Source organism: Tiliqua scincoides, chromosome 1 (genome assembly GCF_035046505.1).
Source record: "Tiliqua scincoides isolate rTilSci1 chromosome 1, rTilSci1.hap2, whole genome shotgun sequence".
Classification (NCBI taxonomy): Eukaryota; Metazoa; Chordata; class Lepidosauria; order Squamata; family Scincidae; genus Tiliqua; species Tiliqua scincoides.
Genome location: NC_089821.1, coordinates 248696153 through 248709989, shown reverse-complemented (window position 1 = coordinate 248709989; position 13837 = coordinate 248696153). Strand labels below are relative to the sequence as shown.

Here is a 13837-nt window from a genome sequence, read left to right as displayed (position 1 = left end):
CACTTTATTATTCCATAGTTTTTTTTAATCCAACTATTGGGCCATTTATTTACATTTGCAACAGATAAATTTGAAATAACAGAAACTACACATGGAGTCTAGGTATCCACGAGGGTCCCCATTCCCAGCACCCATGTGGATACCAAAAATCACATTAAAGGAAATCCATTTATATAGATGTTCCAATTAGAGAAAAATTAATAGATAAAATTTATGAAATAGCAAAAATGGATGTCTTGACAGAAAGAATGAAAGAGAGAGATCTAGGTAAAATAAATATATATTGGAAACCTTTTTATGACTGGATAGATAATTTTAGATAAATAATATTGACTGTTTAGACCAATTAGTAAATATTATAATGACAAATATGGTACAATTTGCATCAATAATTTCTCTCTTTCTAGTCGTTTTTTTAAGAAGGCATGTTGTAATCCAAGACCAATATCCTGATGTGTAACCTGTGCAGACCCATCCCTAAGTCTAGCCCATTTTCCAGCCCTGTATCTGTAATAAATAAATAAACATTTTTATTAAAAAAAGGAAATCCATTTAAAAAACAATGTCCCTTTGTTCAACTATTTAAAAACAGCTTTGCTAACCTTTGTAATGCACAACAGGCAATCAATCATTCTCAGGCAATCAATCATTCTCTCTCCAAACACTTAGAAAGACTTCATTCCAAGGCAGCGGACCCCTCCCTTCACCAGGAGCACAGCACAGAGAAAGAATGCAGAGGAGGTGATAATCACTTGCATTACTTTATGTGCCGGGGGGGGGGGGGGAGGGAGGAAACACTTGCTTCGGAGTGAAGCTGTTCTAAGTGCCTGGAGAGAGAATAATTGACAGAGAGTCTAAACTAATGAGGCTAATGTTAAATGACTTTTTTCTTTAAATCAGGGGTGTCCAAAATTTTTAGCATGAGGGCCAAACCATCTCTCTGACACTGTGTTGGGACCGAGGGGGAAGAAAAGTTAATTTACATTTCAAATTTGAATAAATTTACATAAATGAGTACATTAGAGATGGAACTTATATGAATGAATGATGGTCTTGCAACAGCTCACGGCCTATAAAAGACCTTGCACAAAACAAGGTCGGCCTTTGCTGCCACTGCTGCATCACAGATGTGAAACCGCAAGCAGTGGAGGGAACCCTTGTCCCACAGCTTACACAAGAGGTCGAACAGTTGGCCGTCATGCTGAGATCAGTTGTGTCCATCTCCAGAGGGCCAGTGCTCATTGGAGACTGGGGGCTCTCAGAGGGCCGGATTAGGAGTCCTCGAAGGCCAGTGGACCCAGGGCTGGGGTTTGGGCACCTCTGCTTTAAATTAAAGGCCCTTCTCATCACACTGAGATAAAACCGCGAGTGAAAAATCCACACTTTACTTCCTTGTGAATATGAACTCATTTATAGTGCCAATAGTGAAACATATCAAATTAAATCAAATCTTAGTGATGATTTAAATTTATTTTGTGTATAAAAACTTGGCTTTTTTGAGTTACATTAAATACAGTCTATATCTCCTGAATAGAAACTTGGGGTATCGTTTTGTGGCTGTGTTGAGCACATTAGCAAAAATGGGCTTTTTGTGATTTTTTTAAAGTGAATCTTTTAACTTTGTTCTGAACAATCTAATGTTTGGGACAACAAAAATCCCAGAAGTTCTGTAGAATTTTTTAAAATTGTCATGTAGAACCTGTATCTATATGTTTCCACCTAACTTTAATGCAGTTTTGATTTAATAAAGCAAAAAAAGAAAAATTGCAACAAAGCAAGCCAATACAGCCATGTACTTTGTTTACTGGCACTCACTATTGGTGTGACCTGTATAGTTGTCCCATAAACTGACAAATTAAGTGTCCCTTATTGCTGGGGTAAATTTGTTAATGTTTTTATATACAAAATAAATTCAAATCATCACTAAGATTTGATTTAATTTGATATGTTCCACTATTGACACAATAAATGAGTTCATATTCACAAGGTAGTAAAGTGTAGATTTTCACTTGAAACTAACATAAGGTACTGAATACTTCAAAACGTATCTCAGAAACCTTATGCAAGTGATAGTGCAAGTGATGTCTGTTATTTCCAAAAGAAACATGGAAAGACTTTAAGTTACCATTCTATGAAACTTCCACAGTATTGCAAAGAAACTTCACCCCAAAACTCTTCATTTCACAGAAGAAGCAGGATATAGTACCAAGAGAATGAAGAAGAGTAAAACGTCTTATTAGTTTCATAAACAATCACAGCTCAAATGTGAGAAGGTTCACTGTGCTTCAATCTGGTAATGGTATGACAATCCCTGGTCACCACGTATAACTATTTCTGGATGGCCTACTATATTCAAGCAATCCACTTAGTGAACAATAGAAGCATGCACGCACACACATGCACACCCACACCACAATTTCTCTCACATACAGCAACTAGATATCCTTATGAAGCGCTGCTGTAAAGATCTTATATTTTCTCAGTGTTGCTTCAATTAAATTATTCCTAATATTTTAGCTTACAGAGAAGTTAGCAATAACCCTCCTCTACACACCATTTGTTCACTACGGGGGCAATCCTAACCTAGTGTTAGGTCTGCGCAAATCCCTTGCACCAGCTCAGGAGGGTTACAAACATACTGTAAAGCACGTTTGCACCTCCTTGGGACCAGGCTGCGCCAGCACAGAGGTGTGCTGGAGCACAGAGGCTGGATGCAGCCTCCGTGGCAGCTTGCACAAGGAAGGTTGCGGCTGAGTTCGGCTGATGCAGGGATCTGGAGAAGGTGGGGAAGATGCAGGTAGAAACGGGAGGGACACGTTCTGGGGCAGCAAGAGGGCAAGCACAGGGCGTTCCAGGGGCAGGTGGGGAGCAGGCAGCAGGGATAGAACCCAGCAGTTATGCTGGATCCCAACCCCATTCCCCGAGTAGCGCGGAGCTGCTCCAAGCCACTCTGTTCTCCTCTGACTTGTGCCACATCCTGAGGTGGCGCAGGTCCAAGGAGACCCATTAGCGCTGTGGTGGCTTACCCGGGGGTAAGGGGAAGAGTTTCCCCTTGCCTTCAGTTGAGCCAATTCTGGCTCCAGTCTTGCACTGGATATAGTGCAGGCTTCCTGGCCTGCCTGTTCTAGCACAAGACAGGATTGCACTGTAAAGGTAAGAAAGCAGTCATTCATACAAACTGGTCTACACCTACTTCAAATTTGACATAAACTTATCCCACTTCAGATCTGACAAACTTATGACAAACGTATCGCACATCTTTGCAGCACCTGTTCCTATTCAAGAGCCAAATTATCAAGACTGAATACCATCAATGATAGATCTAGTCATTATGAAGCAATAACAATAATTGCTCCAACAGAACACACCAGTAACATATGGATTGCATACCTAACACACCTAATTGTTTGTAAATATTCATGCCTCTGGTAAACCCTACTCAAGTGTTAGATTCATGGTTTACCACACAAGAAGGCAAGGCCTTCCCAAGATTACTTCATTTAGCATTCATCAAGAAAAGATTACCACACTCCCTAGTCCATTGCACAGCAAACCTAGCAGGAGGAACCTGGGAAGTACATAGCATCTACTTGGCTTCTTTTCACTTGTTCAGGACCAGAAGAAAGGAAGAGGTTATATGCTCTTTTCTCCCACTTGCCTGTCATCTCCATAATCCTTCCATTGAAGACCAAGGAGAGGAGACTGAAAAAGACATCCTTCTGACCCCTTTTTCTTGGGGTGAGACTGACCCCTCACAATCTTAACAGAGAACTGGAAATAGCTGCATTTGTACTGAACAGAGCACAGAAGTGAGAATTCCATTACTTTCAGGAAAAACAGGCCACCTATGCTGCATGATACAGTTTAATAGATGCATACACAAGTCATCATTTAAAGTCGCTTTATTCAAAGTTATTTCATTATAAAATTGATGAGGGGAAAAAACCAATTCCTGGCTGGGGTCACTGTCTTGTGTGGAGTATGGATGTTCTCCCCATGCCTGAATGAGCTTTCTCTGGCCTGGAAGCTCACATTTATTTCAATATTTAAAAGTGTTTGGGATCCGTATTTAGAAGTTTGGTGGTGCCTTTGTGACCAGAAAAATGCAGTAGGAATGTAACTCTTGTTTACATATATCAATCAGTCTACGGTAAAATTGGTTTCATTATAAGCCGTTTCACTTGTAAGTTGCAGTTTCCAAGAATATTTGACAACTTTAAGTGAAGACATTCATACGAAGACCAATAACTAATTAGGGTTTAAACAGATGTTCATACTATCTGTGATATGTCATGAAACATTTAAGTTACATCTCAAGCAATATCTGCTCCAGACAGGCAGCAATAATGGCATATATTGTTGCAAATCTCTATCAGCATCTACAATGAACTCCAGAAAAAAAAATGTTAAAGCAACTGCTTAAATGAACACCATAAGATAGCAATTTTAGAGTTAATTTGCCAGAGACTGGCTCAATGAACATAAGAGTCTTGCTGGATCAGGTCAAAGGCCCATCTAGTCCAGCTTCTGGCATCTCAGTGGCACACAAGACAAGATACCGGATCCTGCTGTTGCCACTCCCTACAGTAAGCTGTACGTTAAAAACATGGCAGCCTATCAACATTAGCATTAGACACATGTTCATACATTTTTGCCACGTGTTCATACAGCTCATTAAACAAATATATTAAATAGACTATTAAACAGATAAAACTATCGTCCTGCTCTGAATGGGGTTGCACTCCCTCTGAAGGAGCAGGTCCGCAGCTTGGGGGTTCTCCTGGATCCACAGCTGCTCCTGGAGTCCCAGGTGGCGGCGGTGGCCAGGGAAGCCTTTGCTCAGCTTCGACTGATTCGCCACAGTAACCCACGCCCTAGTGACATCTAGATTAGATTATTGCAATGTGCTCTACGTGGGGCTGCCTTTGAAGACGGTCCGGAAATTACAACTAGTACAGAATGCGGCTGCTCATGTGGTTGCTGGGGCACGTCGGTTTGACTCTGTCGAGCCGTTGCTCCAGCAGCTACACTGGCTGCTGGTTCTGTTCCGGGCCCAATTCAAGGTGCTAGTTTTGACGTTTAAAGCCCTTTACGGCTCGGGTCCGGGGTATTTGAGGGACCGCCTCCTTCCCTACAATCCGGCCCGTGCTCTTAGATAATCTGGGGGGGGGGGCCCTTTTGACTGTGCCGCCACTAAGAGATGTGAGAGGGGCGGCGGCCAGGAAGAGGGCCTTCTCAGTGGTGGCCCCCGAACTGTGGAATACCCTCCCCTTAGAACTGAGAACTGCTCCCTCGTTGCTAACGTTTCGGCGTGGACTGAAGACCTTTTTATTTCAAAAAGCTTTTAATTGTTGACAGGCTGGCTGGCGTTCTGCTTCTTGCTTTTTATATGAAAATCCATGGGGTTTGTTTGTTCTTAGGTTTTTTAATTATTGTAAATTGTTTTTAATGATTGTTTTTAATGTTGTATTTTTAAAGTCTGTGTAAGCTGCCTTGTGTGCCCACTGGGCAAAAAGGCGGGGTATAAATTAATAAAACAATAAATAATAATAATAATTAAATAGACTATACCAATGTTTCTCAAACTGTGGGTCAGGACCTACTAAGTGGGTCACAAACTAATTTCAGGTGGGTCCCCATTCATTTCAATAAAATTGAAAAGATTTTATTAATTTTATTTTTAATATATTAGACAATGCTACCATGGTATGTGACTGCATTTGGGAAAATGTTACAGGTCTGTACTTTTAAAAAGCTGCTGTGTATATTCTTTTAACAATGATAGTAAATGGGACTTACTCTTGGGTAAGAGTGGGTAGGATTGCAGCCTAGGATTGTTAAAAATTTCCTGCTTGATCATGTCACTTACCATCATGACATCACTTCCGGTGGGACCTGACAGATTCTTATTCTAAAAAGTGGGTCCCAGTGCTAAATGTGTGAGAACCACTAGACTACACTATTAACAGTAGGCTCTTTTAAACACAAAGAAATATGCACAACCAAACACACAGTACTTGAACTTAAGTATAAGATTTTAAATGCACTTTTGAGTACGTTTTGACAAAGAATGAGATGATGGCAAAGTTTGGTTAAAATGTACAGAATTTCAGAGAAACTAACAGGACACTAATTTCCAATTTATTTAGAAGATGCAAATGTGGCATCCTAAGAAAGTTAGTAATGACTAATTTCAATTTTAATGATTAATTTTAATGTGATTTAGGATTTCTCTTAGGATGCAATCCATATCTCAAGGTTGTCAAATCTTTTCAGGTTAAGATATGGGATAGGCTCTACTCTCCCATTCTCCCACTCAATACTGGCACATAACTGGTTCCATTAAAGGAAAAAATATTGACAGGAGACTTGAGGAATAAACCAGGGAGAATGAGTGTGCACGTAGTGAATGACTCTATAAACAAAACCAGATTTATAAGCAAGCACCACAAGAGCATTCATGGCTCTTGAACACTTAGCTGATGAAGTTTTAAGGCTGTATACTAAAGCCTACTACTGAAAATATATTCCTGTGGAAAGGAGTTCAGTAAAGAAAGTACAGTATTTGAATTCTTGGTGAAGTCAAGTCACTTGACATTTTGTCACTCTTTTGTGGGCCATATAATGTGAATCTTCTATATTATATTCTAAAGAGCTTGGCGACTGTTAATCTTTAACAAACAGGAAAAACACACACAACATATTTGGAAGAGAAGGGGAAATGTATATACCATAGATCCCAACCCTGTAGTTTAATCTCAAAGGATAGGCTTCCCTAAAGTCTGATGAACAGCTTTCAGTCTACTAAATCCCATTTCCAAATGTTGCATCAAAGCAGAGAGTCGGAGACAGACTACAAAATTTAGAAATAACAAAGAAAATGCTTTGAAATGAAAGGTATCCTTCTTCAATGTTTAGCCACAGAGGAGGAGAGAGGATATCTTCTTCAATACTGACATCAAAACAAGAAACCCCTTTAAAAAACATAAACATTTTATGCTGTTATGTGTAAGATTTCTTATTTATCAATTACATAAACAAAAACCCAGCAGGGGTGGCTACAATGCAACACAAGCTGATTTGATGGGAAGAAAGAGAGAAAGGGTTTTTCACTTCTCTGGCTTGAATTCTGAAACTGTGACAAACACCTAGGTGATTCCATGTCTTGTTTTCAAACACAAACGGAGGACTCCCAAAATAGCCTAGTCCTCCCAACCCCCTTCCTCAGGTCAGATCCAAGCCCTTTAGTTGCCTAGGACTAAGCCTAAGGTGCCACCCCACAGTTCCCCTCAAACTTAAAATGAGGAGGCTATCCAGTGGGGGCCATCCAGTGGGGGCTATCCAGTGTTTTGCATCGAGTGCAACATATATGACTATATGCCTCTGGGGCATAAGTCATGGGTGCGTCCTTGGTGCAAGGAGCTCCAGGGACCCAGGGAACGCATCTGCTCCCTTGAAGCCTTGGTGGCCGACCTGGAGAAGCAGAGGCAGGCAGAGAAGGACAGTGGGGAGACTTCCGGAGATGATCAGGCTTCGTCCCAATCTAAGGCATGCAGCTCCTCAGCTGCCCGGGTGGAAAGTCTTGGGGCAGGAGGATGTCATCCTGGAGCAGAAGGAAACAATCCCTAAAGGGGACCCCTTCTCCAGGGGACAGGCCCTTATCCGAATGCACTCAGGATACACCTCGGTGGGAAGGTGGTCAGGGGCTTCTTGTAGTGGGGGAATCGATTATTAGAAACAGAGAGGGGGGTTTGCGACAGATGTGAGCACCGCATGGTTGCGGACATCACTTCTCGTCTAGACAGGCTAGTAGACAGTGCTGGGGAGGAGGTAGCAGTTGTGGTGCATGTCGGCACCAATGACATGGGCAAGTGTAGCCGGGAGGTCCTGGAGGCCAAATTTAGGCTATTAGGTAGGAGGCTGAAAGCCAGGACCTCAAAGGTAGCGTTCTCTGAAGTGCTACCTGTTCTACACGTAGAGCCAGCTAGGCAGGCGGAGATCAGGGTTCTCAATGCATGGATGAGACAGTGGCGTAGGGAGGAGGGGTTTGGATTCGTTAGGCACTGGGGAACGTTTTGGGACAAGCGGGGCCTGTACAAGAGGGACGGGCTTCACTTGAACCAGAATGGAACCAGACTGCTGGCGCATAACATTAAAAAGGTGGCAGAGCAGCTCTTAAACTGATCCCTGGGGGAAGGCCGACAGGAGCCGAGGGGCATCCAGTTCGGAACTCCTCATCCCTATGGGACGAAGATGGGGAGGTTAGAGAACAACAAGGTAAAGGCAGAATAGGAGAAAAAATTGGGAATGGTAGCATGATGGGATGTGACAGACGGTTTGGCACAGTGAGCGGATACAGAAACAAAGGAGCTAATAAGCAGCCCATCCTGGGGCATTCCATGTACAAATGCTTTTATACAAATACCCAAAGTCTCCGAGCAAAGATGGGAGAACTGGAATGTCTGGTGATAAGGGAGAACATTGACATACTGGGCATAACGGAAACCTGGTGGAATGCGGAAAATCAGTGGGATACCACAATCCAGGGCTATAAACGCTACAAGAGGGACAGGGAGGGGTGTGTTGGAGATGGGGTGAACGTTTACGTTAAGGAAGGGATAGAATCCAGCAAAGTAGAGATTGGAGGCAGGTCCGACTCCACCACAGAATCTCTGAGGGTTAAATTACCAGACCTCAGGAGCGATGTAATACTGGGGGCGTACTATCGTCCTCCAGATCAGAAACCGGAAGGGGACCTTGAAATGAGGAAACAGATCAGGGAGGTGACAAGGAAGGACAGGGTTGTAATCATGGGGGACTTCAATTATCCTCATATAGACTGGGTCAATTTGTGTTCTGGTCACAAAAAGGAGACCGGATTCCTTGACATGTTAAATGACTGTGCCTTAGAGCAGCTAGTCATGGAGCCCACGTGACTCTGGATTTAATATTGTGCGGTACTCAGGACCTGGTTAGAGATGTCAATGTTACGAAGCCGTTGGGGAACAGTGATCATGCTGCGACCCGATTTGACATGCACGTTGGGGGAAGAAAACCAGTCAAATCTTTCACAAAAACGCTTGACTTCCAACGAGCCAACTTCCCTCAAATGCGGAGGCTGGTTAGAAGGAGGTTGAAAGGGAAGGTAAAAAGAGTCCAATCTCTCCAGAGTGCATGGAGGCTGCTTAAAACAACAGTAAAAGAGGCCCAGCGGAAGTCTATAACGCAAAGGAAGAAGGGCTCCACTAAGTCCAGGAGGGTGACCGCAGGGCTAACCAGCCAAGTTAGAGAGGCCATAAAGGGCAAGGAAGCTTCCTTCCGTAAATGGAAGTCTTGCCCTAATGAAGAGAATAAAAAGGAACATAAACTGTGGCAAAAGAAATGTAAGAAGGTGATACGGGAGGCCAAGCGAGACTATGAAGAACGCATGGCCAGCAACATTAAGGGGAATAATAAAAGCTTCTTCAAATATGTTAGAAGCAGGAAACCCTCCAGAGAAGCGGTTGGCCCTACGGATGGCGAGGGAGGGAAAGGGGAGATAAAAGGAGACTTAGAGATGGCAGAGAAATTAAATGAGTTCTTTGCATCTGTCTTCACGGCAGAAGACCTCGGGCAGATACTGCTGCCCGAACGGCCCCTAAGTTGTTCCAGAACTAATTGATAAATTAAAGTTCAATAAGTCTCCGGGCCCGGATGGCATCCACCCAAGAGTTATTAAGCAATTAAAGAATGAAGTTGCTGATCTCTTGACTAAAATATGCAACTTGTCCCTCAAAACAGCCACAGTACCAGGGGATTGGAGAATAGCAAATGTCATACCAATCTTTAAAAAGGGAAAGAAGGGGGACTCGGGAAACTATAGGCTGGTCAACCTAACATCTATACTGGGTAAAGTGGTGGAACGCCTCATCAAAGATAGAATCTCAAAACACATAGACTAACAGGCCTTGCTGAGGGAGAATCAGCATGGCTTCTGTAAGGGTAAGTCTTGCTTCACAAATCTTTTAGAATTCTTTGAAAAGGTCAACAGGCATGTGGATGTGGGAGAGCCCATGGACATTATATATCTGGACTTTCAGAAGGCGTTCCACACGGTCCCTCAACAGAGGCTACTGAAAAAAACTCCACAGTCAGGGAGTTAGAGGGCAGGTCCTCTCCTGGATTGAGACCTGGTTTCCTGAAAACCAGGAAACAGAGAGTGTCAATGGGCAATTTTCCCAATGGAGAGAGGTAAAAAGCGGTGTGCCCCAAGGATCTGTCCTGGGACTGGTGCTCTTCAACCTCTTCATAAATGACCTGGAGACAGGGGAGAGCAGTGAGGTGGCAAAGTTTTCAGACAACACCAAACTTTTCTGAGTGGTGAAGACCAGACGTGATTGTGAGGAGCTCCAGAAGGATCTCTCCAGACTGGCAGAATGGGCAACAAAATGGCAGATGCGTTTCAATGTAAGTACGTGTAAAGTCATGCACACTGCGGCAAAAAGTCAAACTTCACATATAGGCTAATGGGTTCTGAGCTGTCTGTGACAGATCAGGAGAGAGATCTTGGGGTGGTGGTGGACAGGTCGATGAAAGTGTCGACCAAATGTGCGGCGGCAGTAAAGAAGGCCAGTTCTATGCTTGGGATCATTAGAAAAGGTATTGAGAACAAAACAACTAATATTATAATGCCGTTGTACAAACCTATGGTAAGGCCACATCTGGAGTATTGTGTCCAGTTCTGGTCACCACATCTCAAAAAGGACATAGTGAAAATGGAAAAGGTGCAAAAGAGAGCAACTAAGATGATTACTGGGCTGGGGCACCTTCCTTATGAGGAAAGGCTACGGCATTTTGACCTCTTCAGTCTAGAAAAGAGACGCCTGAGAGGGGACATGATTGAGACATACAAAATTATGCATGGGAAGGATAAAGTGGATAGAGAGATGCTCTTTACACTCTCACATTACAGCAGAACCAAGGGACATCCACTAAAATTGAGTGTTGGGAGGGTTAGTTCAGACAAAAGAAAATATTTCTTTACTCAGCGTGTGGTCAGTCTGTGGAACTCCTTGCCACAGGATGTGGTGACGACATCTGGCCTGGATGCCTTTAAAAGGGGTTTGGACCAAGTTTCTGGAGGAAAAATCCATTATGGGTTACAAGCCATGATATGTATTTGGAACCTCCTGATTTTAGAAATGGGCTATGTCAGAATGCCAGATGCAAGGGAGGGCACCAGGATGCAGGTCTCCTGTTATCTGGTGTGCTCCCTGGGGCATTTGTTGGGCCGCTGTGAGTTACAGGAAGCTGGACTAGATGGGCCTATGGCCTGATCCAGTGGGGCTGTTTTTATGTTCTTAAAATACTCTGGGAACACGGAGAGCGGAGCACGAGATGTGCAAAGCATGCTTTGGCCCAAAGGCCCCCCCATCCTATTTTCCCAGTAAAGTTTTATCTGCCACTACTGCCTCCTTTCTCTAACCCAGAGTCCCTCTTGGCGGCAATGCTTCATGATAAAGCACCATTACCTCCTCAATCTGTTTCAGAGACATCCCCCCAACCTTTGGCAGTAGTACTTCCACCTTCTACAACCTATTTCCCCTCAACAAGCAGGCCAGCCCTGGTCAGCCTGTGGCAATCTGAAGAGTGACAGGGTAAACAGACCAGCAAAAAGGAAATGAGGAGGGGGCCAGCCAGCTTTCCATGGCAAGAAGACCAGCAAAAGGGAAGTGAGAGGAGGTCCTCCACCTCACTTCCTTTTTGCCAGTCCCCTCACCCTGCTATTGTTTTCAAGGCAAAGGAATGGGGCTTGCCAGCTCATTCAGAGGGCAGCAGTGGTGGCAGACGAAACACCGGCACTGAACACCAAGGGGTTGCACACACACACACATCCAAGTGCTGCCTGGTTTGGGGGCCCACTGGCCCCAAGAGGTGGACTGGCCATGACCTTCTCTCCTCCCCACACTACGGTGACTTACGCCCCCTTGGAACAAAGTGATTCCAGCTCCCTCCCCTTCTGGACACCCGACTCCAAAACCCCTTACCGACACCTCGCCTGCAACAAAAGCACTGCACACCAGATCAGACGCTACGATCCCCACGGACACACCACCAGCGCAATCCCTTTTCCTCTCCCCTGTGTGTGTGTGGGGGGGGGGGGTGATACGGACTTCCCCACTTCGACTGAAGATGGGTGGAAGGAGAATGCCCCAGAAGACACGGAGGACTCAACGCAAGAAGGGGGGGGAGAAAGAACAGGCGCGTGGGGGGAGGTGGAAGAAGCCCCCCGCCTTTCGCCGCAGCTCTTCCCTCCAAATCAGCAGACACTTCCAGCAACCGCCTGCAGAGACTTTCCCCGGGAGGGACCCCCTCGGGGCTTCCCCTTGTCCTGAGGGCTCCTTTGTACACCCAGCCCCTCCCTCCGCGCCCACCTTCCGACGCCAGCCGCCCCATACCTCGGGCAAGGCCCCCCAGCGCGCGCCCCGCTCACGTCCCCCTCCTCCAACGCGGAGCCGTGAAAGCCCCTCGGGCCGGGTCTTCCTCACCTCATCTTGCTGCCCAACGGCCGGGGGGGGCGATTCTCTCCTCCCCCCCGCGCGCTCTTCTCTCCTCAGAAGCCGGTCGGGTTTCTCAGGAGGCGGCGAGCGGGGAGGACTCCAGAGGGGGCGTTTGTCCCTTCAGGGCGCCAGCCAGTCCCTGCCTTGGCAACCCTCCGACTGACTGACTCGCCCCTCGGCTGCCCGGCCCAGCCCGACCGCAGCGGGAAACCGGGGGGAGAGGGGCTAGCCCGGGGGGAGGAGCCAACCGCCACTCGAGGCGCCGCGAGGAGGACGACAAGGGGGGTCGGGAACACGGAGAGCGGAGCGCGAGCCGCTCGCTCGAGACGCCGGCTCGCTGAGGGAGGGGGCGCGGCGCGGCAGGCACGCAGGGGGACGCCGAGGGCGGGGCGGAGCAAGCCGCGCCCACCGCCTGGTCTGCATTCCCTTTGCATTCCATGCGGGTTGTAGCGCGGGGGAGGGGAGGGGGTCCTCCGCCAACTGCGGTGGAAGCCGCCACGGGGAGGGCTCAGCGGCGACCCCTGCCGGGACCTCCTGGCCGCGCGCGCGACCGCTCCTCCCGGCTCCCTTTGTATGCCCCGCAGCCCTTCGGATGAGCTTCCCGCGGGCGCAGCGAACCCCCCTCGGAATCCCTTTCCTCAGAGTCGATGTCGAGGCTCCGCTCCTGCGCGCGCTTTCCCGGGAGCAAGCCCCGCTGGCTGCAGTGGGACTTACTTCTGAGGAGACACGCATAGCAGCGCTGACCCTCCGCGCACCCGTTTGCTGACAACAGCCGCGTTCTGCTGCGCTGTGCGGGTCACCGGGGACACGTGCGCTGCAGAAACTGCTGGGCAGGCGGGGAGTGCTCCGGCTCCCCTCCGCTCGTTCCACTGCAGACCCGCCTCGAATGGCTGAGCGGGCCGCTTGTCTTCTCTGCTTGCCTGGGGCTGTTGTCAAGGCTGCAGCCTTCTCCACACTTCCCTGGGAGTGAGACCCACTGACTAGAATGGGACCTACTTCTGAGGAGACATGCATAACATGGGGTGCTGAGGCTGCGATTCTATACGCACTTTCTTGGGAGTAAGCCTAACTGATCACAATGGGGCTTACTTCTGAGTAGACATGCATAGCATGGAGTCCAGTTCTGGTCGCCACATCTCCATGGAAGAGAGCCTGTATTCACTTTACTGAGAGAACAAAATCCAACAAAACAGAGAACAAAATCCATTACGGGTTACAAGCCATGATGTGTATGTGCAACCTCCTGATTTTAGAAATGGGCTATGTCAGAATGCTAGATGCAAGGGAGGGCACCAGGA

At 46.5% G+C, this 13837-nt stretch overlaps 1 protein-coding gene across 10 annotated transcripts in view; it reads right to left on the bottom strand.

Moving 5' to 3' along the window:
- Positions 1-13326, bottom strand: part of ENAH (ENAH actin regulator) — a 185171-nt gene extending 171845 nt beyond the window's left edge. For 9 of the 10 annotated variants that reach the window (XR_010793986.1, XR_010793984.1, XR_010793994.1 and 6 more), the window contains exon 1: positions 12528-12870. Coding sequence is in view for 5 of the 10 variants with exons in the window: in XM_066618697.1 (XP_066474794.1) it covers positions 12528-12532 (5 nt within the window). In the remaining 5 variants the exon portion in view is untranslated. Of the gene's footprint in view, positions 1-12527; positions 12871-13253 lie in introns of those variants that run through there. The other variant, XR_010793987.1, reaches the window with a different exon arrangement.
- Positions 13327-13837: the final 511 nt, after the last annotated feature.